General features: G+C 42.1%; 1 protein-coding gene across 6 annotated transcripts in view; it reads left to right on the top strand.

Moving 5' to 3' along the window:
- KIF16B (kinesin family member 16B) overlaps positions 1 to 26,569 on the top strand; it is a 174,183-nt gene that overhangs the window by 110,425 nt on the left and 37,189 nt on the right. For 2 of the 6 annotated variants that reach the window (XM_064146165.1, XM_064146164.1), the window contains 2 exons: positions 1,012 to 1,134; positions 11,523 to 11,612. In XM_064146165.1, coding sequence (XP_064002235.1) covers positions 1,012 to 1,134; positions 11,523 to 11,612 — 213 coding nt within the window. Of the gene's footprint in view, positions 1 to 964; positions 1,135 to 11,522; positions 11,613 to 13,331; positions 13,404 to 13,959; positions 14,096 to 26,569 lie in introns of those variants that run through there. The other 4 variants (XR_010302825.1, XM_064146167.1, XM_064146166.1 and 1 more) reach the window with 4 other exon arrangements.

Raw genomic sequence — 26,569 nt, 5'->3', positions numbered from 1 at the left:
ACAGCAGCTCCTAAGGGATTGCAAACGAGTGTTGAGAATACAGCAACTGTAGAAATGATGGATAGCATCACTAAATGCAAACATGTAACATGGCCTTAATTTTCAAGTGATATTTTTTCAGTCTTTTTTGTTATTGTGAAATTTTATTTGTCATGGTGCTGTTAGTTCTCTGAGCACAAGTTCATTAAGCTTTTCAGATCAAATGCATGCAACTGAGAAAGGGCTTCCTTAAAAAGACAGTTTCTGTACTTATTCACTGTAAATGCTTATGCTGGCTTTGGACACAGCAAAGCATTCATATTTTCAGTTGTAAAAACATGTTATTTTTGACATAACTTCAGAGCTGCAGGTTCTGTCTGGCTGTTAGTCAGAGGAATGTGCTGTCATTACAAATACCTTTTTAAAGCATTTTGTCCATACCATGCAAACTTATCCTAGTTGAGGTTTCTGTTAATTGGATATTATTTAAAGAAAATACTAGGACAGTGTTCTGGCAGTCGATTGCTGTATTAGCAACACCTTATTTAATAGTAAAAATACTTTGGATTTTTAACATTTAAGAATTTCCTGGATTAGCTTGAGCCACTGCAGCTTTCCTTGATCTTGTAAACAGGTTTGTTACATAAAGACATAGAAAAAATATGGCTGACTGTGAAGACTTGATTCATATATTCAGGGATATAAAATTAAGTTACTAAGAAGTTTTCTGCCTTTCTAGTTTTCAGTTTTCTAAGCTGAAAATGCCTGTTCAAAGAGCACTGATTTTCAAGACACTACACCTCAAATATTTGGTGCCTAACCAAATGGTAGGGCTTGAATATAAAAGGAGACCCACTTTATTTTTAATTAATTCCTTAAGTTTTTTATGGAATTTCTGCTTTCTCTATGCTGTCTTTCCCTGCTCCTCTGGCCAAGAACATTTTCTTGTGTTTAGTGAAGTTATTTTCTTTTTTTCCTTATGTAGTGATTTTGGTTTTCCTTTGTTCTCCCTGTTTGGTATGCACATGAAAGCGGATGGTCTGTCGTTCACTGGGAGCAAATCCAGACGACTTTAAGGACCCCATTAAAATTAGTATTCCACGCTATGTCCTGTGTGGGCAGGGAAAGGATGAACACTATGAGTTTGAAATAAAGGTAAGTGCTTTGCAGTTCTTCTTCTTCATGTTTGAAGTCTCTATGCAGTCGTTGCTTGCATTTGTACAGCAGTAGCATCGTAGTACCAGTAATAATCAAAGAGCCATTAAGGTTGGAATAGACCTTTAAGATCATCAAGTCCAGGCATAACCCAGCTACCATGATCACTAAACAGTATCCTGAAGTGCCACATCTACCTGCATCTTGAACACCTCCAGGGACGTGACTCCATCACCTCTCTGGGGCACCCTGTTCCAATACCTGACTACTCTTCCAATAAAGATTTTTTTTTTCCTTGTATCCAATCAAAAGCAAACACTTTTTTGGTTGCAACCAGATAGTTCCTGTTCTGATCTGTCCATCCATCGGTGTTCACTGCGACAGCACAACAGTGAAGGTGGAAATGGCAGCTAGAAGTGTTTAGCAGATTTTCATCTTACTGGCCCTAGTGAAAAGTAGATTTTGTTCCACTGACTACAATTTTTGGCTGTCTTTGCATTGTCTAAATGGCCTCAGTACTGCTAAATAAGGAGTTGTGAGGAAGCATACACAATACAGAACACTACAAAGACAGGTATTTCCAAGGATCTATTGGTATAAATGGTGGTCAGACACTTGAGGTGAGCAGTTCCAGATCCAGTGTCAAATAATTAAGCTGAAAGTGTTGCAGAAATGAGGATTAAGTGCATATTTATTATAGAAAAGCCCTGCATTGAAGGGCAAGTGTCGCACATAGAAAATTATTAGACTCAAAATACCTATAATAACAAAACCATAATTTTTTGTGTTGTTTCAGACCTTCTTTGTTGTTCTCCCTCTCTGCATTTCTAAAGGTCTTGCTTCTCCAGACTGTTCTCTGCTTCCTCTCTGTGCCAGTTTGAAGCTAGCTAGGATGTTTTGGTGAGAAGAACTAGATTACAGGCTGTGAAAGGAAAACAATGGTGATGTTTACTTCACTCATAGGCTTGCTGACATGTATGAGAACAAGAGTGTAAATATAGATAAGACAAATGCTCTCTGTCCAGGCTGTGGGCTGCATTTCTCTCTCTAACCTAATCTGCCATCTCTCTGATTAATCTACCTGCTTCCTAACTCCCCTGGCTGACCCTCCAGTCTTCCTTGGGCACAAGGCAATGTCTGGGGTAAGGTAGAAAGGGGTGGGACAAGGTGGAAGGGCAGTTGAGAGCCCCTCCTGGGGCCTTAGGTTTCTGGGAGGGCTGTTGTGTGTCTGTATTACCTTTTCACTTGCATATTTCTGTATATAACTGTATATACTGTAAATATCTGCTTGTATATTGTGCTAAGCTGTAAATTAATTCAAATTTCCAGAGCCAGCTGAGTCTAGTCTGGGTGATTTACAAAGTGTGGGGGGCAGGTAACACCCAAACCATCACACCCTCATTCTAGTGGCTTCCCCAGTTGATCTTCTGTGAAGAAATGCTGGAAAAATTGCATATTCATTCTGGTACTAAGCCAGTGTTTTTTCAAAGCACCATGTGATGCCTAATTGGAAATGTGCTCTCAGTGCTTGTGGACATGTAGAATAACTGATACACATGGCATCAGAGACAGAATTGGCAGCGTTCTTTGCTGAATGTGCTGCCAGATGCTTTGTTAGCTGGTGTAAATTGGAGTAGGGAGCTGCCCTCACGGCATGCAGAACCGGTTTTGAACCATGCTCACACTTTCTTTTACAAAGGCCTTTATTAAGGTGGGCAATCTTAGCTCTGTTTGAGCTAATTAAATTTTCCTTTCAAAACATATTACACAATTTGGGGATTAAATACTTGCTTTTGCCTTTTGAACTGTGAATTTGCTGGGGCCGGTGAAAGCCCAGAGCCATAGAAATGCTAAGAGTAAGCCTCTTGAACTGGGGGATGGGGTCAGGGAGCAGTGTGTTCCCCTGGAAATTCCTGAAGAATTAGTTCAGGACCTGCTGAGCCATCTGGACACCCACAAGTCCATGGGACCAGATGCCATGGTCTAGCCTTGAGCTCTGTGGTAAAGGGTTGGACTTGATGATCTGTGAGGTCTCTTCCAACCCTAATGATACTGTGATACTGTGATACTGTGTGATACAAACCTTCTCCAAGGACTGTTCTGGCCACCAACTATTTTGGCACATGGGATTTACTAAACTTGGGTAATGATTAGTGAATGTAAATACAGTACAAAGTTTTCTTTCTCTTTTTAGTGTTGTGGAAACAGGGAATTGATGTGGCAGAGTCAGGAATTATAAAAATAGAATTATTTTATTTTCCTGGAACCCTCCCCCCAAACTATATACAAAAATTAGTTTGGTCTATTTACAGATTCAGTTCAGTTGAGAATTTCTTCAAAAAGGATCTTATAGATAATTTTAGAAATTTAGGAAGTCAGAAAAAGGCTAAGCTATAAACACAGCTTTACCCCACTATCAATCAGGCTGAGCAGAAGATTAAGGGAACAGCAGATCTTATTCATGGAGGTATTTGACAATGGTCCCTTGCTGGATTCTCCTGCAGAAGCAGCCTTCTGACACTGCAGGCAGTGTCCAATAGTATAGATCCACGTGGCAGAAGCCCAAGGCAATTGGCAGAGTCTCCAAACTCAGAAATGTCTTGAGCGCTTCTTCCATGAATGGGATGATCATAGAATGATGCTGCCTTTGCAGCAGCAGGCAAGAACCCAAACTGCACAGCCAGGAAGTTGGCTGCTGATATGGTCCAAGAGGGGCTGATCCAGATGCCTCTGATAGCTCCCTTAAAGGACCCAGGACTTGCCAAGCCTGTGAGTTTGCACAAAATGGAACCATCCAAAAGCAGGAACATTGTAAAACTGAAAGCCATACAAAAAGGTAGGAGCTGTCCAAAAGCAGGGATGGTCCAGTCACGGCAGGAACCTGTCCTGTTGGGCACTCTGTCAGGAGCTCTTTCAAGACAGGAACTCTCAAGGTGGGAACCTTTTCACCTTCTCCCTTGCTCTGTTTATCCTTTTCTAAACAAAGTGTCCATTTACCATTTTATACTGGGCGCAAAAACCCAGCCAACCACCAGCCCAATTGCAGCATGGGCTTCCACACAGGTCAGCACACACGCGGGAAAGTGCCTCTTGCTCTTGCCCCTCAATCCCACAGGGTGGGGGAGGGAAAGCAGTTTTTGCACCTTCTCCCATTCAAACCCTTGGGGCGGGGGGAGAAGGAAGGAGTTTGAGGTACTTGGAACAGTAAGTTGATAGATTTCCTTTTCAAGTATTCTCCATTCATCCTGTTACAAATTATGCAAAATTAATAATTATATTGATTTTGATGTCCAGGCAAAGATTGTTAATAACTATGAACACAGTTTATTAACTTTATATCTCTCCAGAAAATGTATTTACAAGGTTCAAAACAAACAGTTTGGATATTTATACACACAGGGAACAGGGAAATCTAGCACACTTTAAGAAGTAACTGGCAGATGCAAGCATACTGGAAGAGAAGGTTCTTGCGGTTAATTATACCAATTATCCACTAGATGGACTCAAGAAGCTTCTTTCTCTTTATGGCAGAAGGCAAGTAGTGAATTACAAGAGGCTTTAAGTATTTACTCACAAAAATTATCTCCTGACTTGTGAGGCTAGCTACAGATTCAGGCAGTATCCACTTTCAGAGAATTCTGTTACTGTCTTGACAGCTGCTGAGACTTCTGATTCCTCCCAGGGTGCCTGGGAAAGGAGGCAAACTGTCTCTGACGTGGTCCTGGCTTCTCTGGATGATCTATGTTTCCCTTTTAGGGCTTCTTGTCTTGGCAGGGGTAGGCAGGGTGTCTTGCAATGTGCAGTCTTAGCACAGTGTCACACTGGCTATGCAGGCCAGTCATGTGGAGGCATTTAGAGCCTGTTCCTGGTAAACTCAAGGCAGGCAGTTTTAAGGAAGTTCACGATGCACTGGGGCAGTGAGCAATGGCAGGAGGCACTAGCAAGCAGCAAGCAAGCACAAGTACAATGGCAGAGCACGCTGTGTTACCTGCTCATTTCTTTTTATCAATACAGCCCAAGATTAATGAGCCTTTAAATATAGATCAGTCAATCAGAATGGCAATTAGCCAAGCTTGACCATATTAGGTGAAGCCAGGGCTTTTATTTTCATTTCCCATGGTTGCTTCAACCAGCACAGAAGGAGAGGGAGCAGGGAAACATGTCTGGCCAAGCCAGAGTCCTTAGACTCAGTAGGTCCAGGTCCTTTATCCTCTTTCTCACAATTGCGTCTCCCTATAGGAGGAGAGAGAGGAGAAAAACATGTCTGGGCAAGCCAGGACATGAATAAGCTTATTTTGGCCTATCCAGGCCTACAATGACACATCTCTAAAGCCCAGGTAAGCAACTTAATATGAAAGGAGAGTCAAAGACTATGTGCAGGAAGACGTAGACTAACCTGGAAGGAAGTGTGATAGAAGAAAAGGGTAGGATTCATAACAGCTAGGAATAGGGGGATAAATATATATAGGAGAGGCATATTAAACCAGGCTCCAGCAATTCCAGTGCCTGTATTTGGTGTCTGTGAGGAGCAAAGCTTGCAAACCGAACCTCAGGAATGGCCTGAAATGAGCAGCTGCTGTGGCTGCGAGACATGTACATGGTACGGCTATTATCTTCCACCATGCTTGTCCATACTATCTTTTTCTCCTGTGCCGTTCCTAGGCTGTCTCTAAAATTAAACTCCTGTTTAAATAGCAGCTTTGGTAAAGTTCAAAACAAAGACATGGATGACAGGGAGGGTAGGGAATAGGCTATTACTTGAATAATTGTGTTCCATTGCTGCCAACTTCCCCAAAGCTCTAAGTATTGCTATGGTAGCTCCTGTGGACCTTAGTTTGTCTGTCTTTGGGATGTTTGGCACAGTCCTTCCTCTGCACAAGTCAATGAACTGTTTATGCTTTTTCTTTTGCCTCCAGGTCTCTGTAGCTCACAGTGGGCTGTTTTTGCTGTGGTCAGGACTTGGCTCTAAGCTACAATCCACAGACCTTCTATACACTTTTGTATTTGAAGTGTTTTCCCTGTAGAGCTCCTGGCTCTACTTTGATATGTATTAATCTTCAGCTGGTGCTACAGTTATTCTGTGAGAAATCAGGAGACATGGAGCAGGGCTTTTTTTTCCTTTTCTTTAAAAAAACGGGGGTTTGGTGTTAGGAAGGCAGGAAGACAGGGCAGCACCACATCTCTGCCTCTTTTAAACACCTTCAGGGATGGGGATTCAGCCACCTCCCTGGGCAGCCTGTTCCAGTGGTTGAAATCCATTTCAGGGAAGACTTTTCCTCTAATACCCAATCCAAATGTCCCCTGGAGCAACTTGAGGCCATTCCTCTCATCCTATCAGTTGTGACTTAAAAGAAGAGGCCAACACCCACCTCACTACAGTCTACTTTCAGGTTTTGCTGCATACAAGAACAAATGCAACAAATTTCTCTACAAAAAAAAAAAAAAATTAAAAAAAAATATATTTATATTTATTTATTTTGTTGTTGCATACAGTACTAAAGATTATGTCCTTTGTATGCTAGAAGAAAGAAAGTCAATTCTGCTTTTCTTGGCAGGAACACTATCAGTTCTTAAGTCTCTTCAACCCTAACATATCATCCAAAAATATTTTCCATGATCTTGTCCATCTAGGCAAATATAACATTTGGGAACAGGCCAGCAGGATGGTCTGTCCACTCAGGTGTTTCTGATGGCTGCAGACCATATTTTAAGATGTTGAATCCTACAAAAACCTATTGGACAGAATTCAAATTAGAAACACACGCATGCTTTTATTAGAGTTAAGAAAGCACCTTCTCCTCTTGCAGGAGGAGCTGATGCTGAGCTGTTTATGCTGGCCTGCTGTGAAGGATTCAGAATATGTTTCCAAAAAAAAAAACCCTTCCATTTAAGCAACAGTTCTATATGCTGTCTTTAAAGATGTCATGACTTAATGACAGTTGTAACTTAATCAGATCTAAACATATTTATGTTAAAGCTGAATTAGAATACCAGAAAAATCTTGTATGTCCCCCTTCCTTTCATGTTATCATATGCAGAACATTCAGACAGGGCTGTACTGGAAACACTGTGGGGAGAGTTTTTGCATGGGTAAGATCATTGGCATCTGTTTGCAGACAGAACCAACATGGATGGCAGCGGTAGCAGCAAGGGGAGTAGGGAAGGGGCAACTTCAGGTCCTGTAATGGCACATGAGGTCTCCTGAGAGCAGGTGATGGAAGCAAAGCCTGGAATCAAGCACAGTCCTGTAGGGGCTCCTCTGACAAGAGAAAAAAAACTGTAGACAAGCCTTTTCATTCAGCTTTCCCTCACTGTTCTGCGTTCTCTCATTTTAGTTATCCTGTTTGATGGGTTTTCAAAACTGCCTTTTTCTTGTGTTTCAAAGCCTTTCATTCATCTCCACAGGAAGAAATCCAGGCAGATGTACCCCAAAGCAGTGCTTTTTTCCAGGTCCTGTCACACTTCTGTTAAGCCAAATGATGTGATATGCTCAATATGTCTATGTGTCTAAGTTTCATTCTGAGCTCAGTGAACTGGTGCAGAATCGGAGTGAAGCAGAAGCATCACTCTCTGAATTACTTCCTAAAAAAATTATGCCTGTCCCATATATACCTATATTAGAGGAAAGAAAAAGCCCTCATCTATATCAGGTTAATAACCTAAATAGCAAATAAAAAAGATGCCACAATGAATTTCGAGGCACCTTTTAATTTTTCAAGTGCTGTATTCATAGGGAGCATGAAGAACAGTTTCAGCAAGGTCCACTTGGAGAAATATGAATTTTCACGAAGCCTGTAGACAGTTTAACCAGCTTAGATAACTATGGTGGGCATTTTCTGTTATTCTAACTGCAATTCTGTTATTTCTAACTGCTTCAGAATCCAGTGGAACTTTTCATTTTTATTGCTTGCCCTCACACCCCTCTTGTTTTTACACCTGTTTATGAGACAGATAGGGAACAAACTCAGTCACATGCTCCCCTATGAAGAGAGACTGAGAGATCTGGGGCTGTTGAGCCTTGAGAAGGCTGAGAAGGGAGTCAGATCAATGTCTATAAATATCAGAGGGGTGGGTGTCAAGTGGATGGAGCCAAACTCTTTTTGGTGGTGCAAAATAATAATAGAAGGAACAATAGCTAAAACCTTAAACATAAAAGCTTCGCCTCAACATGAGCAGAAACTTCTTTACAGAGAGGGTGACGCAGCCTTGGAACAGGCTGCCCAGAGAGGTTGTGGAGTCTCCTTCTCTGGAGACTTTCAAACTCTTCTGGATGCATTCCTGTGTGGACTGCCCTAAGGGATCCTGCTTTTGGCAGGAATGTTGAACTCAGTGATCTCTGGAGGTCACTTCTAACTCCTAACATTCTACATTCTGTGATTCTGTTCTTTACAGTGAGATCAATTGAAAAAGTCTGTTAGGTTGTTTTCTGTCAGTCATCCTGAGAAGAAAAGCTGAGGAGACAGGACTGTAATAACTCCTTTCAAATTTGTAGGTTTTACATAGGAAATTGTGCACTTGAGTGGGAAAACAAAGCCAAACCCAAACCAACCCACAATTCTCAGGCAGGTTGAAGGTCACATAAATGCCCAGATAAGAAGCATTTACTTTTTTTATTACTAAGACAATGTTTTTAGTTGCTATATTAGTAAATTCCAAGTAGAAATAGTGCTTTTCAAATTTGCTTGACTTGTTATTGTACAAAAGGTCTACATGTGTCCCCATGCATACAGTCTGGCATCTAGCGCTTTTTTTTAATGAAGGAAAAGAGTCCCAGCCCAGAATGTTTGGATCAGCTGTAGGAGCAAAAAGCCAGATCTGGAAATGCTATTGCCATGCCAGCTGTGCTGTAATTCTCCTCTTTATATGAGTGGAATTCGATCCTGTCAGCCCTAATAACATTCTTGCTGAGCTTTGGGGACCGCTTAAGATTTTGTTTAGCTTTGAAATGAATTTTCCAATAATATTAGCAGTAACAACAATACAATTTTGCAACACATTACCTGATAGTCTCACTGCAAGAATTAGAGAAGTAAACAAAGAGGATGACAGAGACCAAGTCAGGGTAAGTGAAGCCACCAGGGAATACTCTAGAGAAAATCCTTCAGTTCTTGGGCAATATGGATAGATGACTTAGTGGTTTTATTTCTTCTCTGTCCCTGACAACTTGGTTTTTAAACTTCATCCCACCTTGGTACCACTCTATCACCTAGGCAGGTGTCAGATGCACAGCCAGCAGCATCCCTGGCAAGCAGACATCCATGATCTTTCTGAAGCTGGGTAGCTGGAAGAGTCCTGGATGCCTTGAGTTAGATAGCTCCCCTAAAGATATGCTACTGTGATAACCCTAGGGGGGGAAAGAGAGGTTGCTTTTGAATAAAGATCTGTGCAAATGCAATCATCACAGCAAAATGTCATGACTCAGAAATATTAAAATACAAAATTAAAGGGAAAAGTGTGCAGGAATGAGTAGCATCTTTGTTTTACGGTTATCTGTTGCACTCAAAATCTACTTGAACACTGAAATCAGAAAGCCCTTTACTGCTAAAGGAATTATTCACAAGTCAAATGGTTAGTGGTGATCACTGTAACATGAACATATCGCTATGTTCATATTTTGGTTTCTAAAACACTTTCCCGCTTTCCTTGTTCTGTATACAACAGCAAAGGCAGCAAGCAGGGCAGGGTGGGCAAAGGATGAGTTTGTTACAAGCACGAGGTAGCAGTTATCAAGAGTGGTGCTAGTCTGGTTGCTGGTTTTACTGCTTGGGTTTATTTTTCTCTTACTTTACTATCTTGACAACTTTATAACTTCCTGATATGTTCAGTAGTGAGGAATCTTTTTGTTCATTTAAGGAGTCACTTTAAGATGAAAAAGCCTTTATCTTTGAAATGTGTTTTGTGAAAGTGCTTATTTTTGATCTTCATGCATAAAATCATAGCTAGGTGGAGGTAATATCACATATTAGCCTTGTTGGATTGAAAAAGCAACAGTCTTTTAGGCTTGGGCAAAGCCAGCGGGCTTTCTCCAGCCCTAATCGTTGATGTAGAATAATGTTCACCTCTCCCTGCAACATTGCTTCTTGGTAGCCTTGGATCACCAGAGCTACAGAAAAAAGACTTCTTGTGAAATCAAAGGCTTCAGTCATGGCACTTTTTACTCAGAAATTTCTTTCACCTAATCTAAGACAGTGAAAAAAATTATTTATCTGATTTTTTTGTTGGCTCCTCAGTTCCAGTGAAGATTCTGTGAATAGCTGGTGGTAACATTGGCATGCTCTTCCTCTTTGCTCCTGTTGCTGTACTTTCATCACAGGAGTAATTCTCTTGACTTGAATGAGTCTTCTCCTATAAATAGGATGTTCATAAATACAGGCACTTCAGGACATGGCTAGTGGCCATGGTGATGTTAGGCTGATGGTTGGACTTAGTGATCTTGGAAGTCTTTTCCAACTCAATTCTATGATTCTGTGATACTGTCCTGGTGACACAGACTGAAACTCCTTTAAAGGAATATCTTCTACTGAAAGCTGACATCTATAAGTTTTTACCCTATGAATTGGAGCCCCATTCTATATGGTAATGAATTCTATGTGTACAAGAAATGTATATTTACTGACTGCGTATTTCTACATTTATCTATCTCCAGCAGCTGAGTGAGAAAGCTGAGGAGGGACTTTTTACAAGGGCTTGCAGTGATAGGACGAGGGGCAATGGATTTAAAGTGGAAGAGAGTAGATTTAGACTGGATATTAGAAAGACATTCTTTCCAGTGAGGGTGGTGAGACACTGGAACAGGTTGTCTAGGGAGGTTGTGGCTGCCTCCTTCCTGGAGGTGTTCAAGGCCAGGCTGGACAAGGTTTTGAGCAACATGTTTTAGTGGAAGGTGTCCCTGCCAGTCGCAGGGGTGTTGGAACTAGTTAATATTTAAGGTGCCTTGCATTCAAACCATTCTATGATTCTGTGTATACGTGTGTGTATGAATATACAGTTCTGTGAATGTATAGAGAGATTATGTACCACTTGTGCTGGGGGTTGCTCATTCATTAGTGCAACACCCCCTGATTGCTATGCTGAGAGCTGCAACATAGCTGTACTAAAGAGTGACTGGGAATTGGGATATTTTTAATCTGTTTACAGCTTTGTTAAACCTCTCCAGAATAAGGAATTAATGCATTTGGTTCTCTTGCTTTGCAGTCACTTCTCTTTGTTAAATACAGTTCTTTCATTGTGATAAAAGAAAAACTAAGGAAATCAGTAACAGCTTATGAATTTAAGGGAACAAAGAGGTGCCTCTTTCAGTCTTGATAGGCTGGCACACGCTATGCTTTTTAGCATTGTCCATTGTGTGGTTTTACTTCTGTTTGTTCTTTTCCTATTGTGTGACACAGATAACAGTGCTGGATGAGACATGGACAGTGTTCAGGCGCTACAGTCGCTTTCGAGAAATGCATAAGACTTTAAAACTCAAGTACCCAGAGGTAAGTTTGGGTAAAACTTCTTTTGCAGGAAAGACTGGAGGTAGAGACTTGAAAAGAGATTCTTTGAAAGATGATCACTCAAAAGGAGGAGATTTGAGACAGCTAGCGTGGCTTCACCAAAGGCCAGTCCTTCCTGATCAGCCTAGTGGATTTGTATAGTGGAGTGACTACATCAGTGGACAAGGGAAGCACTTTTGATATTATCATTCATAGCATCCTTCTCTTTAAATTGGATAAATGGGAATTTGATGGGTGAACTGTTTGGTGGATGATGAATTAGCTGGTTGCATCCAGAGGATAATGATCAGTGACTCAACGTCCAGCTGGTGATCAGTGACAAGTGGTGTCTGTCAGGAGCCCATACTGGACCAGTGCTATTTAATATCTTCATCCATGACATAGACAGTGGTGTCAAGTGCACCCTCAGCAAGTTTGCAGATGACACCAAGCTGGGTGACGTGGTTGACACCCAAGGGACAGAGTGCCTTCTGGAGGGAGCTAGACAAGCTCGAGCAGTGCATCCATTAGAATGTCATGAGGTTCAACAAGGTCTTGCACATGGGTCAAGGCAATGCCTAGTATTAACACCAGGGATTGAGAGTTCAGTGGAGGACTTGCAAGCACTGGCGGATGAAAAGCTGGACATGAGCTGGTCATGTGCCCTCACAGCCCAGAAGGTCAGGTGCACCTCGGACTGCATCAAAAGAGGCATGGCTAGCAGATTGAGAGACATGATCCAGCACCTCTGCTCTACTCTGTTGAGGACTGGAGCTCTGTGTCCAGCTCTGGAGTCCTCAGCACGGCCAGTCTAAAGGAGGGTCATCAAAAATTATCAGACAGCTGGAACACAACTTCTATGAAAGCAGGCTGGGATTGCTGAGGCTGTTCGGCCTGGAGAAAGCTCCTTATTGTGGCTTTCCAGTACTTAAATGGGGCTTGTAAGAAAGATGGCAACAGTCTTTTTAGTAGGGCCTGTTGAAATAGAACAAGGAGTAATGGCTTGAAACTAGCAAAGTGTAGCTTGAGACAAGATACAAGGAAGAAATGTTTTACAAGGAGGATAATGAAGCACTGACACAGTTTGCCCAGAGACATGGTAGAAACCCCATCCCCGGAATCATTCCTGGGCAAGTTGGACAGGGGATCGTAGCAACCTGCTCTAGTTGAACACGTCCCTGCTCACTGCAGAGAGGTTGGACTAGATGGCATTAAAGAGAGATGTTCTCTGGAATGCATCCAGAGAAGTTGGTGAGAGGCCTGGAACACAGCCCTATGAGGAGAGGCTGAGAGCTGGGGTTGTTTAGCCTGGAGGAAGCTCAGGGGTGACCTTATTGCTGTCTACAGCTACCTGAAGGGAGGCTGTAGCCAGGTAGGAGTTGGTCTCTTCTCCCAGACAACCAAAAATAGAACAAGGGGACACAGTCTCAAGTTGTGCTGGGGGAGGTATAGGCTGGATGTTAGGAGGAAGTTCTTCACAGAGGGAGTGATTGGCATTGGAATGGGCTGCCCAGGGAGGTGGCGGAGTTGCCATCTCTGGAAGTGTTCAACACAAAAGACTGGATGAGGCACTTAGTGCCATGGTCTAGTTGCTTGGATAGGGCTGGGCGATAGGTTGGACTGGATGATCTTGGAGGTCTCTTCCAACCTGGTTGATTTTGTGATTCTGTGACTTTTAAAGATACTTTCCAACCCAAACCATTCTGTGATTTCTCTCAGCAGTATGCTTCTGGTAAGCTTGGCAAGCCCTTCAGTATTTTAAAGCTCCAAGGCTGCTAGGGACTGGATGAGTGTTTCAGGGAAAATGTGACTCCAATTGTTCCCTCCAGGCATTCATTCCCTTTCCTGCTGACTGCTGGTGGTCCCTGGAGGCTGCTGTTTGTTCATTGCGAGGTACTTGCAGTCAGATCATGTCATCCTGACAACTCCTCATTTATAAAAGAAGTGTTGTTCTACGGATACCCTTTTGTAATAGTGGCTTCCAGGTTTCTGCAAAATGGAAAATTGATCTTTCTGACCACCTTGGAGACTCTGGGTATTCAGGATATGAGGAGCTGTGCCTGACGGAGCTTTAGTTCATTGGCAGGAGTGCTTTTAGAATTACAGTTCTTGGTTTCTACATCTAACTTTTAATTATTAACATTTTGCTTCCTTTCTACTCATTCCCTCGGATGCTTGCAGAAATATATGAACTAGATCATTCAAGCAGTGGAAGTGATCCTGAATTGAGAGTTAGCACAAATGAGGAAATCCTAAGCAATATATTAAAAATAATATTTTCAAGAGAGATGCAGTAGTGTGAAAAATTCTTCTTGGTCTTCATTGATGTTGCTGTACCCTTCTCCATCAGTTTTGAAAGATCATGGAGAATGGGGGAAGTGCATGAGGACTTGAGGAAATCCAGTGTCACTGCAGTCTTCAGAAAGGGCAAGAAGGAAGACCTGGGCAACTACAGACCAGTCAGCTTCACCTCCGTCCCTGGAAAGGTTTGTTCTGGAGGCCATCTCTAAGCACATGAAAGAAAAGAAGGTTATCAGGAGTAGCCAACATGGATTTACTAAGAGGAAATCATGCTTGGCTGATCCGATAGCCTCCTACAAAAACATAACCAAATGGATAGGTGAAAAGATAGTAGGTGGGTATCATTTACCTTGACTTCAGCAAGGCTTTCAGTACTATCTCCCATAACATTTTTATAGGTCATCTCAAGGAAAGTGGAGTAGATGATCGGACTGTCAGCCAGATTGAAAACTAGCTCAGCAGCAGAGTTCAGAGGGTTGTGATCAGCAGCACAGAGTTGAGTTGGAGGCCTGTGGTCAGTAGTGTACCTCAGTATTGGCCCCATTTGGTGCAATATCTTCATTAATGACCTAGATGAGGGGATAGAACATACCCACAGCAAGTTTGCTGACACACCTGAAGGTTGTGCTGCTGTCCAACAAGATCTGGACATGCTAGAGAGCTGGGTGAACATCATGAAGTTCAAGAAATACAAGTGTATAGACCTGCACCTGGTGAGAACTGCAGACACCAACAGAGATTAGGGGTTGTCTTGCTGGAAAGCAGCTCCAAAATGAAAGACTTCAGAGTCCCAGTGGGTAGTAAGTTCACCATGGGACAGCAATGTGCCCTTGTGGCAAGAGGGCCAATGGCATCCTGGGGTGCATCAAGAAAAGCGTGGCCAGCAGGTCTAGGGAAATTCTCTTCCCTATTTACTCTGATCTGGTGAAACCACACCTAGAATACTGTATCCAGGTTTTTGGGGAGTTTTGGGCTCCCTGCTTCAAGAGAGACATGGACCTGTTGGAGAGAGTCAAACAGGGAGCTATGAAGATGACTGGGGAACTTCAACATTTCTCCTATAAAGAAAGACTGAGAAATCTGGGGCTGTTTAGACATGAGAAGAGTGAGATGGGATCTTTTTAACATCTGTAAATATCTGAGGTGCAGATGTGAAGATGAAGATGATGATCTCTTTTCAGTGTTGCTCAATGACAAGGCAAGGAGCAGTGGGTACAAGCTAGAAAACAGGAGGTTCTACCTCAAAAGGAGGAGACACTTCTTTATGGTGAGGGTGATGGAACACTGGAACAGGCTGCCCAGAGAGGTAGTGGAGTCTCCTTCTCTGGAGACTTTCAAAACCCACCTGGATGCGTTCCTATGTGGCTTGCCTAAGGTCATCATGCTTTGGCAGGGTAATTGGAGTCATTGATCTCTAGAAGTTGCCTCCTTCTCCCAATATTCTGTGATTCTGTGACTGATTGAGCATTAGGAGACCGTGAATTTTAATGGGTAAAATATGTAGATCTGTGGGTTTTGGAGATTCTGGGATTTAAGATCATTTTCACTCCAAAAGATTATGTAAAACAGGAACAAAACATCTAGAGAAAAGTTTGGTTAAAAATTCAAAGACAAAAAAGAAAGAATCAATGCAATGTTTTGGTTTTTTTTTCCGATTGTCAGAAACATCTTAAAGGTAAAAATGAGTTTTGAGTAGAAAACAGAAATGTTCTCTTTCCACAAACTATTTAAAAATGTTGCTTCTTACTGAGCATTTGTATCATATTATTTTTAATTTGAATTAATTGCCGTTTTCTCTGGGATGTTGGGGTTATAGTCTGTCAGCAGGGTATGTTAATTGCATCTAACTCTGGAAAACCAGAGAGGCAGTCATTCAGCTGAATAGAAAAGGGCCATCTGAGCACCTCTGCAGCCATTAAGGAAAGTATGCCAGAGTTCCTCATTGGTCCTGACGATACATGGAGGAACAGTTTAGTTTGGCTTTTGCGGTTCTGTCAGAGGAGGGCAACTTCTTGATTCTATGTAGTAATAAGAAACAGGAGGAATGCGGTCTTCTGAAATTCACTACTAAAGTACCCTGTCTGCTGCAGCCTAACATTGCCTTTTTGAATCAAGTATCTTGGGGTGTGTCAAGAGAAGTGTGGCTGACAGGTCTAGGGAGATTCTTCTCCCCTCTACTCTGTCCTAATGAGATCACACCTGGAATACTGTGTCAAATTTTGGGCGCTCCCCATTTCCAGAAAGACAGGGACCTGCTGGAGAGAGTCCAGTGGTGAGCCACTGGGATGACTGGGGGCCTTGAACATCTCCCCTACGAAGAGAGAGATTGAGAGCCCTGGGGCTGTTCGGTCTAGGGAAGAGAAGACTGAGAACCTTGGGACTGTTCAGTCTACTAGACTGAAAGGAGATCTGATCAATGTGTATGAATATTTGAGGGCTGAGTGTCAAGTGCCTGTGTCTTTTCAGCAGCAGTAAGACAAGGTGCAACAGCTACAAACTAGAACAGAGAAGGTTTCACCTCAACGTGAGGAGAAACTTCCTTACAACGAGGGTGACAGAGCCCTGGAACAGGCTGTCCAGAGAGGTTGCAGAGTCTCCTTCTCTGGAGGCTTTCAAACCTGCCTGGATGCATTCCTGTGCAAACTACCCTGGGTGATCCTTGCTTTGCAGAGGAGTTGACTTGGTGATCTCTGGGGTCTGTTCCAACCTCTAAGGTTCTGTGATTATCAGAGGGTAAGAGCACATGGTGATGGACGGAACACATTGTGTTGTGCTCTGTAGTAAAGATTTGACATCTGCTCTATTTGAAGGGATTTAATTATCAGTGTTACGTGTGGAAATGGTTGATGCTTTTCCGTATTTTTACCTTCATTTAAAAGAGCCTTCATTTATGCTAATTTTGGATTAGTTTTGCAAGGTGAGTAGGAGTTCAGTTTGTTTGGTAAATTGAGAATCATCTATCTACTGCTAAGTCATCTGTCATTGACCTAATTTAGGATTCACCATGATGCTAAAAGTGCATTTTAATACCAAACTTGGCAAAGTTGTGTCCTTAGTGACGGTGTATTATTGCAAAGAAACTTGATCCTGGAAAGTAATGCTATCAGAATCCATCAGAGTGGAATTTTATTTTGCATAGTTCACCTTCCAACTCTAAATTAATATTTATAATGAACAGCAAAAATACTGGGGACGTGTTTAATGTATGAGTGTCCTGCTTTCAGAAGTGAACTTTACAGCTCATTAGTTGCTCAGCTCTGAGTTACTACATCAGTATTTTAATAATTTGCTGACCTTGCATTTTGTGTTGCTGTCACTGAATCCCCGAAGGAACATATTGGCAATTGGATTTATTAGGAAGGTAAAAAAAAAAAAAAAAAAGGAGAGATGCAAAAAAGAGGGGGCAAAAATGTGCTTCTCTTTCAGAAGCAGAAACTGTCTGATGTCTTCCGCTCTTCCAGTATGCCATATATTTTATATACCTGCAGATGTCTTCTGATATAATTAAGTGGCTGCTGACAAGAGGGTATCTAATTCACATGTGTCACATGCAAATTTTGAAAGGCTGAAGAAGCTGCAGCAGGGTGAGATTGTGCTAGTGGCAGTTAAGTACCGAGCATTTAATGGTGCCTGGGTTATTTTTGGGTCTCTGTGATTGTCATTTACCCAGCTTCAGCTTTCTTAGGTTGCTAGGTGGTTAATGACTCTCTTACTGGTTTTGGAATTTTAATTAAGACCTTACTTGGCTTTCAGGTGCAGCAGTCTCTGTCAGGAATATACTTTTTGTTTGTCATTAATCAGGAACAGAATCAAGTGGACTCTTTAATGGCAAAGTGAGAACTTTGAGCATGGGATTCTCCTTTTTCCTGCCCCTCCTTCTTGACCTTTTCTTATTAGTTCATGGCTTTGAGCGACTACCGCAGTGCTGATTTCTACAGAAAAGCCTCCCTTCCTGATACTCATCTTGTTCTGAGGGAAAACTCACTCTACCATCTCAGTTACTTTAGCAAATTTGAACAATGCACAGTTGAGACAGCCAGTGCTTCCCTCATAGAATCATAGAATCAACCAGTTTGGAAGAGACCTACCTCCAAGATGGTCCAGTCCAACCTATCACCCAGCCCTATCCAATCAACTAGACCCTGGCACTGAGTGCCTCATCCAGTCTTTTGTTTTGAACACTTCCAGGGATGGCAATTCCACCACCTCCCTGGGCAGCCCATTCCAATGCCAATCACTCTCTCTGTGAAGAACTTCCTCCTAACATCCAGCCCGTATCTCCCCAGGCACAACTTGAGACTGTCCCCTTGTTCTGTTGCTGGTTGCAACTTTGTCTTTTCTCTCTTTCCAAAGAGAGCAGAGGAACAGTTGTCTATTTGTCTTTCTCAAGTCCAACCCAGGGTTTATGAAATCCCTTCTTCATAGAGGATTCCTTAATTCCCACTTTAATCCAGGTATCTAAGACAGATTTTCTGGGGCTTTCACTGTAGACTCTGTCACTGGAGCTCTCTCTCAATCTTACTGAAACTTCCTTCCATATGCTTAAAATCCTGTACATGGTATTAAAGGAAGCACCTACTATTGAGGCATTTTTATTACTAATAGTGTTTTTTGCCTTAAAATATTAACAAATCCATGGAGAACTGTCAGTGGGAAGCTAAAATGTATGCTTTATAGATTCATTTATGGAGATACAGACTTATATAGGCAAAATTTCTGCCAGAGTGCCAAAGCTTGCAGTTTATTTAACAAAATGTAATAATTTGGAGATTTGCATTTGATGTATGGAGGTCTGTAGATAAATACATATTTTTGTCTTTCACAATCTAAAGCACAAAAGGATTGGATTTAACTTTTAAATTATCTTAGGTCATAATTGAGTCAGTTTCCTCTGCTGCCACTCTGGTTTTTATCATCTTACATGGCTGAATGGATGCATGACATCTCTATCTGAAATAGCAGCAAGGTCTACATCAACATCAACTTCAAATTCAAGTCAGTTCCCAGGTTATCTGCCCCTACCTCGATCTATTGTTCCCACCAGGGAGATGAGTGTGCACAATACAGTGCAGTTAATGGATCATTATCATGGATCTGAGAAGTTAGAATTAGAGGCTATTGCTTGGGTGACAGTTCTTCAGATGCCTTAAGTATTGTTCAGTAAAGACTCTGTTCTATAACCATTAGGTCTTCTTCTCTGGAGACTTTGAAGACCCATCTGGGTGTGCTCCTGTGCGACCTGAGCTAGATTCTATGGTCCTGCACTGGCAGGGGGGTTGGACTCGATCTATATGGAGGTCCCTTCCAACCCATAGCATCCTGTGAAATGCTGCCTGGTTTTCTTTTAAGTATAGTGTTGTGAGGGAAAGTCATCAGTAACATCATTAAGAGTTATATATTCTTTTTATTTCTGTAGATGATATCCTCTGCTTATCAGACACATCCTTTTTTGGCAGCATTTTGTTCTGTTTGAGTGAACTCGAGGCTCTTGGCAGCTTGGTTTTTATTTCTTTTAATAATCAAGAATATGCATTTCTGCTTTGGTTTTATACAATGAAAATCATTATAGGAACAATTTTGAGTATAACAACCTTACAACAAACACCAAGAATGCATGAGCAGTCTGAAAGCTTTTTTGTTGTTGTTCTCTAGAAACTCTATATTTTGGCACAAATTAAAATGAAAACAGTTGGTGACATTGATGTGCTTGTAAACAGAAAATGCCATGGTGTGTATTAAAATTATACCTGTGACATAATTATAAGTATAGAATCATAGAATCAACCAGGTTGGAAGAGACCTCCAAGATCATACAGTCCAACCTATCACCCAGCCCTCTCCAGTCAAGTAAACCATGGCACTAAGTGCCTCATCCAGGCTTTTCTTGAACACCTGCAGGGATGGCAACTGCACCACCTCCCTGGGCAGCCCATTCCAATGATAAATCACTCTCTCTGTGAAGAACTTCCTCCTAACATCCAACCTAGACCTCCTCCAACACAACCTAAGACTGTGTCCCCCTGTTCTGTTGCTGGTTGCCTGGCAGAAGAGACCAACCTCCACCTGGCTACAACCTCCCTTCAGGTAGTTGTAGACAGCAGTGAGGTAACCATGCTGGTGAAAGCCAAGTATAAGCCAAAGTGAAACCCACCACAAAAGCATTTGGAAAATACTTTCTAAAATAGAAATCCTAAACTAATGGTACATCTCAGTTTTTGCTTTCTCTCCTGGAGTTTTACTAGCCTTAATAATCTACCTTTCCATAAATACTGAACAAAAAATAAAGTAGCAATTTCTAGAGTACACACCAATGTGTCAATCTTATCACAGGCATGTGATTGTAGCCCTCACCTTTGTTCAGCACAAATGACAGCAATTAGGGTATAGATAAGAATATGAATATTTAAGTTGGCACCTCTAACAGCCAGGAAGTATCACAGGATCACCAAGGTTGGAAGAGACCTCATAGATCATCAAGTCCAACCCTTTACCACAGAGCTCAAGGCTAGACCATGGCACCAAGTGCCACGTCCAATCCTGCCTTGAACAGCTCCAGGGACGGCGACTCCACCACCTCCCAGGGCAGCCCATTCCAGTGTCCAATGACTCTCTCAGGGAAGAACTTTCTCCTCACCTCGAGCCTAAATTTCCCCTGGCACAGCCTGAGGCTGTGTCCTCTTGTTCTGGTGCTGGCCACCTGAGAGAAGAGAGCAACCTCCTCCTGGCTGCAACCACCCCTCAGGTAGCTGCAGACAGCAATAAGGTCTCCCCTGAGCCTCCTCTTCTCCAGGCTGAACAATCCCAGCTCCCTCAGCCTCTCCTCGTAGGGCTGTGCTCAAGGCCTCTCACCAGCCTCATCGCCCTTCTCTGGACACACACAAAGGAAGCAATATTGTGTCACATACATGTTTCCAGCTCCCATTCCTAATTATGTGATGTTCAAACCACTCACTTCCTCATCAACTTTGGTTTGCCATTTGCTAAAGAAGTGATTTAAGATGTAGATCTTTAAATGCTTGTCTGTCCTTTCTTTCTACAGTGTGGAACTTTTGGCTGCTGTTGTTTTAAAAGAAACATTAGGACTTTGCTCAGTACAGCAGTCTACAACTGAGCAGAAGCTTTTCCCAGAAGTGTGAAAAACATTGCTGCTAATCATGTCATGCAGTTCAGTGTGCTTTTGATAATGGGGAAGAATATTTATTCCATGTGGCCCCTCTGAATTCATAGTTGCTTACCAGGACTGGAGCAACTGAGACACAGCAAACCCCCCTGGCATATTTGCTTCCTGCATAATATGCAATTCCCAGTTTATTTTGAGTAGGAAAATGAATTCAGTGTGTGCATTTCCTGTTGTAAATCTGGATGGGTAAGAGCCTTGAGAGAGCCCAGCATTGGAACTAATTTGTGGTGGTTGTTGGTTTGGCTGCTAGATTTGTGCAAGAAGATTTTGTTGGCATGGTACAAGCAATTCTTGGGAAACAGTTTAGCTCTGTCTCTCCTCCTTCTCCTTCCTCCCTCCTGTGTTTTTGTTGATGATGACCCTTGGGGCTTTTTACAGCTGTCCTGAGCAGCTACCGAAATCTATGAATTTCCAGATGGTTCTCTGGGAAAATACCTTGAGCTGTATAGATTTGCCTGATAAATTCAGCACAAGACAAGATTAACCTGCAGGCAGATTCCAGATTTCATCGATTGTGCTGTGCAAAAGTGTTATGCATTAGTAATGTAGAAGTAGATTAAAAAGAGGCATTTAGAGAGGAGTGAGTCCTTTGTCTCATCATTCACAAACCATTTGATAGAATAATTGCTTTGATTGTTTGATAATCTGCTTTTCAAGGCTCTGCTCAGTTATCTAGTGAATTAGCCTGATATCATAGGATCACAGAAACATTCAAGTTGGAAAAGCCCCTCAGGATCACCAAGTCCAACTGTTATTCCTACTCTATAAGGTGCGTCCTAAATCATATCCCCAGGCACCACATCCAAATGACTTTTAAACACATCCAGGGTTGGTGACTCCACTACCTCCCTGGGCAGCTCATTCCAATGTCTGACCACTCTTGCTGGGAATTTTTTTTTCTTAATATCTGGTTTGAACCTACCCATTCACAGCTTGAGGCCATTCCCTCTTGTTCAGCCACTGTTTACCTGTGGAAAGATGATGTTGTGAGAAGATTCATGTTGTTTTATCAGTAAAAAAGTTTCAGATGAGTAATAACAATCTGCAAGAGAGGAATGCCCCTAGACAATGTGGCTTGTTGCTGAGATCCAGCCACTCCTTAGCTGCCCCTGACTGTCTGTAGGCTTGGGGAATGTCTTAAGCTACAGTGCTGAGTCTTGGTTTTCTTTCTGCTTAGTGAAAGGCAGAGGGGATTCTTGGAGCTTTTGATGTCTTTTTTCTTTTTTTAATGATTGCCTTGCTTTGGAGGACTTTTTAAGACTTGTGCCTTATTAATCATTAGCTGCTACTGACAGTCTCAGTGTCTTCTAAGGATTTTGTGAAGAACAACTTGTTCTTACTGTGTTGGTAAGGGATACGCTGCTAGACTAAGTAGACTTTTCAAGTACAATCCTTTGGTTTCATTTGATTTAGGATATGATGACTGAGGTCTAACTCCGTTTTTTGTGGAAACACCCAGGTTAATTTTAAACAAATAACATAAATAGCAACAAAACCTGTCTGGTTCCAACTGTGTTGCCTGTTGCCTTTTTCCCTCATGTGCTTAGACAATATTATTGACACAACTGCAGATAGGAAACTGTTGTGATGAGCATTATTCACTGTCTAATCTGGAGAATTATACCAAGCTTCTCTTGAGCTTCACATGGCAGCTTTCCAACAGGACATTGCAGAGTTGTCATCTCTTTGGAACCACTGAGAGAACAAACAGGGAAACACAAGTTGTGGGTTTTGCAGTGCAGTAATAATATTTAGCTGTTTATTTTTGTCTTACTATATTAAGCAAATGAATGACTTATGTAAATGGGATTGAGATACTGGTGACTCTCAGCTGACAGAGGCCTCATTTAGATAAGACCCATACAGTCTGTAGGGAAGGAAAGATCCTGAAAGAGCTCTGTGTCAACAGTTGTGACATGTTTTAATATACATTTGTGGCTTAGAGTTTATCTAGCTGCACTGGAAGTCTCAAAAACTGATATGTGTTTTATACTGAGCTGCATACCTTGCCATTCATGCTTTTTAGGGTGTAAAGGTTAAATTGAAGCATTGTTCCTTGTCTTCATAGGCCTAGTTTGCCTTCACTATATAGAGATAAATGCCTTCATGTTCCATTTTAGAACATCCAAGGTGAATCCCACCCTAAATTTTCCACTGGGGGATTATACACAGCTGCCAGGGAGCAGCAGGATGGTGGGTGTTCCACAAGGGAAGACAAGCCAAGAGCTAAGAGTGGCTATAGCACATGTCACAGTGGGGTCCTATGTGGCCTGGGCACAGATCAACAGTAGCTGAACAGGGTCAATATGGTGTGGCCTTGTGGTCAGGACAGCCAATGGCATGCTGGGGTGCATAAAGAATGGTGTATCAAGCAGGTCTAGGGAGGTTCTTCTCCCCCTCTATTCTGCTCTACTGAGACTACACCTGGAATACTGTGTCAAATTTTTAGCTGCCCAGTTCAAAAGAGACAGGGAAATTCCGGAGAGAGTCTAGTGGAGAGCCACAAGTCTGATTTGGGGACTTGAGCATCTTCCCTACAAAGAGAGACTGAGAGCCCTGGGGCTGTTCAGCCTGGAGGAGACTGAGAGATCTGATCCACCTGTACAAATATGAGGGGTGAGTGTCAAATGCCCAGGGCCAATCTCTTTTGTGTGGTCAGCAGCAATATGACAAGGAACAACAGCTACAAACTAGAACATAAAAGGTTTCACCTCAACGTGATGAGAAACTTCTTCAAAGTGAGGGTGATGGAGCCCTGGAACAGGCTGCCCAGAGAGGTTGCAGAGTCTCCTCCTCTGGATGCATTCCTGTGTGAACTACCCTAGAGGATCCTGCTTGGCAAGGGTTGATGATCTCTGGAGGTCCCTTCCAACATCTAATATTCTGTGATTCTGTGATATCAACCACTCTGGTTGATATTCAGTTACCAGCCAGCAAGGTGAAGTGACAAGTCAGGTGTGCAATAGAGGGCAGTGACTAGTGAAACCAGTAGAAAGCCATTAAGTGTAGCTGCAGTGCTCTGTTGTAAATATCCCCCTCTTTAACATGTTAGGTTGGATAAATTATGAATTTGCTGTAAAAAAAAACCAACAAATAAAAAACCAAACAACCAACTAAACCCAGAAGCAACCTTATGGTTAGCATTGTTACAATCTGCAAGAGACATCTTCTTGTCTAAGGGTCTTATATAGGTACTAGTTGATCATGGTGCTGCTAATGAGCTTTCAGGCTCCGTGTAGTGAAAATAATATTGTTTCTTAGTTAAAAATAGGCTGTCCTCAGAAGAAAGGCAGAAGACAAATTTCTCAGACTTGACCAGCAGTTTCTAAAAGCCTTGTATTGGCAGTGAGGTCTTCCTGTAAAGCTCCCAGGATCTGTTCTTCACTGCTGTCTTTTACCATCTGTCTCTGCAACACAGAGCATGCAGAAAGCTACATCTTGCACAAGAGTATTGGCTGCCCTGCTACAGAGCCCAAAGCAAGAGTACCAACCAGTAAAATTTATTAGTCATCTCTGCATGACAAAAATCAATAAGATACAATCTCTTGTGGTTTGATATGAAAATAAACGTAAAGAAGTATTGACTCTCAGCAAAAATATTGAGCTGCAGGTGTATAATTGGAAGTGTCAAGAGGAGAAGACTGAAAGTAGAGAAGACTGGAAGTAGAGGATGTTGTCCAGTCTATTCTAGGGTGCATTTCAGAATCAAAGCCAGGTATAATAGTGCAGGGGGCAAGCTGTCTGGTCATGTCTGAAAAACAGAATTCCTTGTGGGGATGCTGATGACCTGAGCATGAGTGAGATGAAAAGGCAGACTTCTCAGGATTGCTAAACTTGGGGAGCCAGCATTAAAATAACCAATTAATTTGTGGTTGCCTACGAAGGTTTATGATGCTGAGAATGATAAGAAACAATCAAAGCTAGAGTTCTTTTTGGCCAGTTTCTCCTGTATTAAATTGTCTTATTGTTTGTTATGGTTGTAGCTGCTACTGGGTATTAATGATATTTGAATGATTTGTGCTGTGCAGTTGTTACAGCTTTAAGGCAATGCCTGATTTATCCAGAGAATTCAAATGTAGGGGATAAACAGTTGTAGGGATTAGACACAGACTAATGCAACATATGTTTATCCAGTTCCATTGGACTGCTGAATAGCTGACATTTTGCAGCACAAGCTTGTTTCTCTTTCTGGCTGTATTCTGCTTGCTTCTGGCTTCTCTGCTCTACCTGTGACTTTGCATGCTGCCTGACTGAGCTGCTTGCTTGGGTTTGCAAAGGTACCGGGGCAGATAGAGACTGTACTGGCTGTGCAGTCCTTTGAACTCTTTTGTCTAGTTGAACTGTAAATATATGTAAATACAGCTCGTACATCTAAATTGCCTTTTATACATAGTTAACTTTTGTCAACACAACTCAATTTAACTTTCAAAATCCTGAGGAAGTGTAGTAAATTTACTCTGGAGGGTAAACTTGCAATTTGTTGGGTGGCAAAGCCAAACCACAGCAGCAGATGCTGTCCACAGCGCAGGCACTCCGAGATTGCGTGAGTATTTTCAGTGAAATGCTTCAGATTCCTCTCAAACTGAACTCTTCATGTCCTACTCTCATTATGGTGTCTTCAGAGAAAAAAAAATTGCAGCAAAGCTATGGCAGTATTTTAAATTACTCACTGTATAGTCAATATTTTGATACTGAAATCAGGGAATAAGTAAAAGCATTTTAGCATTGAGTTAGTATTTTTTTAGTAGTACCCATAGTGTTAAAGTAATTGTGTGCCACTCTATTGCAGGGTTTTTTTGGCCTATGTAGAGTAGCATCATTTCCATTGTACATGTAGGCTCTTCTGTGCTTTAACTCATCCTAAGAATGCTGTTTTAAAAAAAAAAGGTCATTAGTACTGGTTGTGATCTTTTAGCTTAGCCTTTATTTCCCAGGTTACTAAAACTTGTGTATGTAGCAGCACAGAATCATAGGATTGTTTCAGCTGGAAAAGACCTCTAAGGTTATGGAGTCCAACCATCAGCCTCGTACCACTGTGCCATGTTCTTACATGTCTTGAACACCTCCAGGGGCAGTGACTCTACCACCTCCCTTAGCAGCCTGTTCCAATGCCTGCCCACTCTATCCAGAAAGATTTTTTTTTTCCCAATATCCAACCTTAACCTCCCCTGGCACAATTCCAGGCCATTTCATTGGCCAAGAAGGCCAATGGGATCTTGATGTTCATCAAGCAAAGTATGGCCAGCAGGTATAGGGACATTGTCCTTCCCCCTCTACTCTGCCCTGGTGAGATCTCACTGGTCATGTTGTGTTCAGCTTTGGGCTCCCCAGTTCAGGAGGGACAGGGATCTTGGCAAGAGTCCAAGGGAGGGCTACAAAAATTATTTAGTGCCTGGAGCACTGCCCTGAGAGAAGAGACTGAGGGACCTGGGGCTGTTTGGTCTGATGAAGAGAAGACTTAGAGGGGATGTAATTGATG

Source organism: Pogoniulus pusillus, chromosome 7 (assembly GCF_015220805.1).
Source record: "Pogoniulus pusillus isolate bPogPus1 chromosome 7, bPogPus1.pri, whole genome shotgun sequence".
Taxonomy (NCBI): domain Eukaryota; kingdom Metazoa; phylum Chordata; class Aves; order Piciformes; family Lybiidae; genus Pogoniulus; species Pogoniulus pusillus.
The sequence above is the reverse complement of the archived record's forward strand: the minus strand, read 5'-3'. Positions and strand labels throughout refer to the sequence as shown.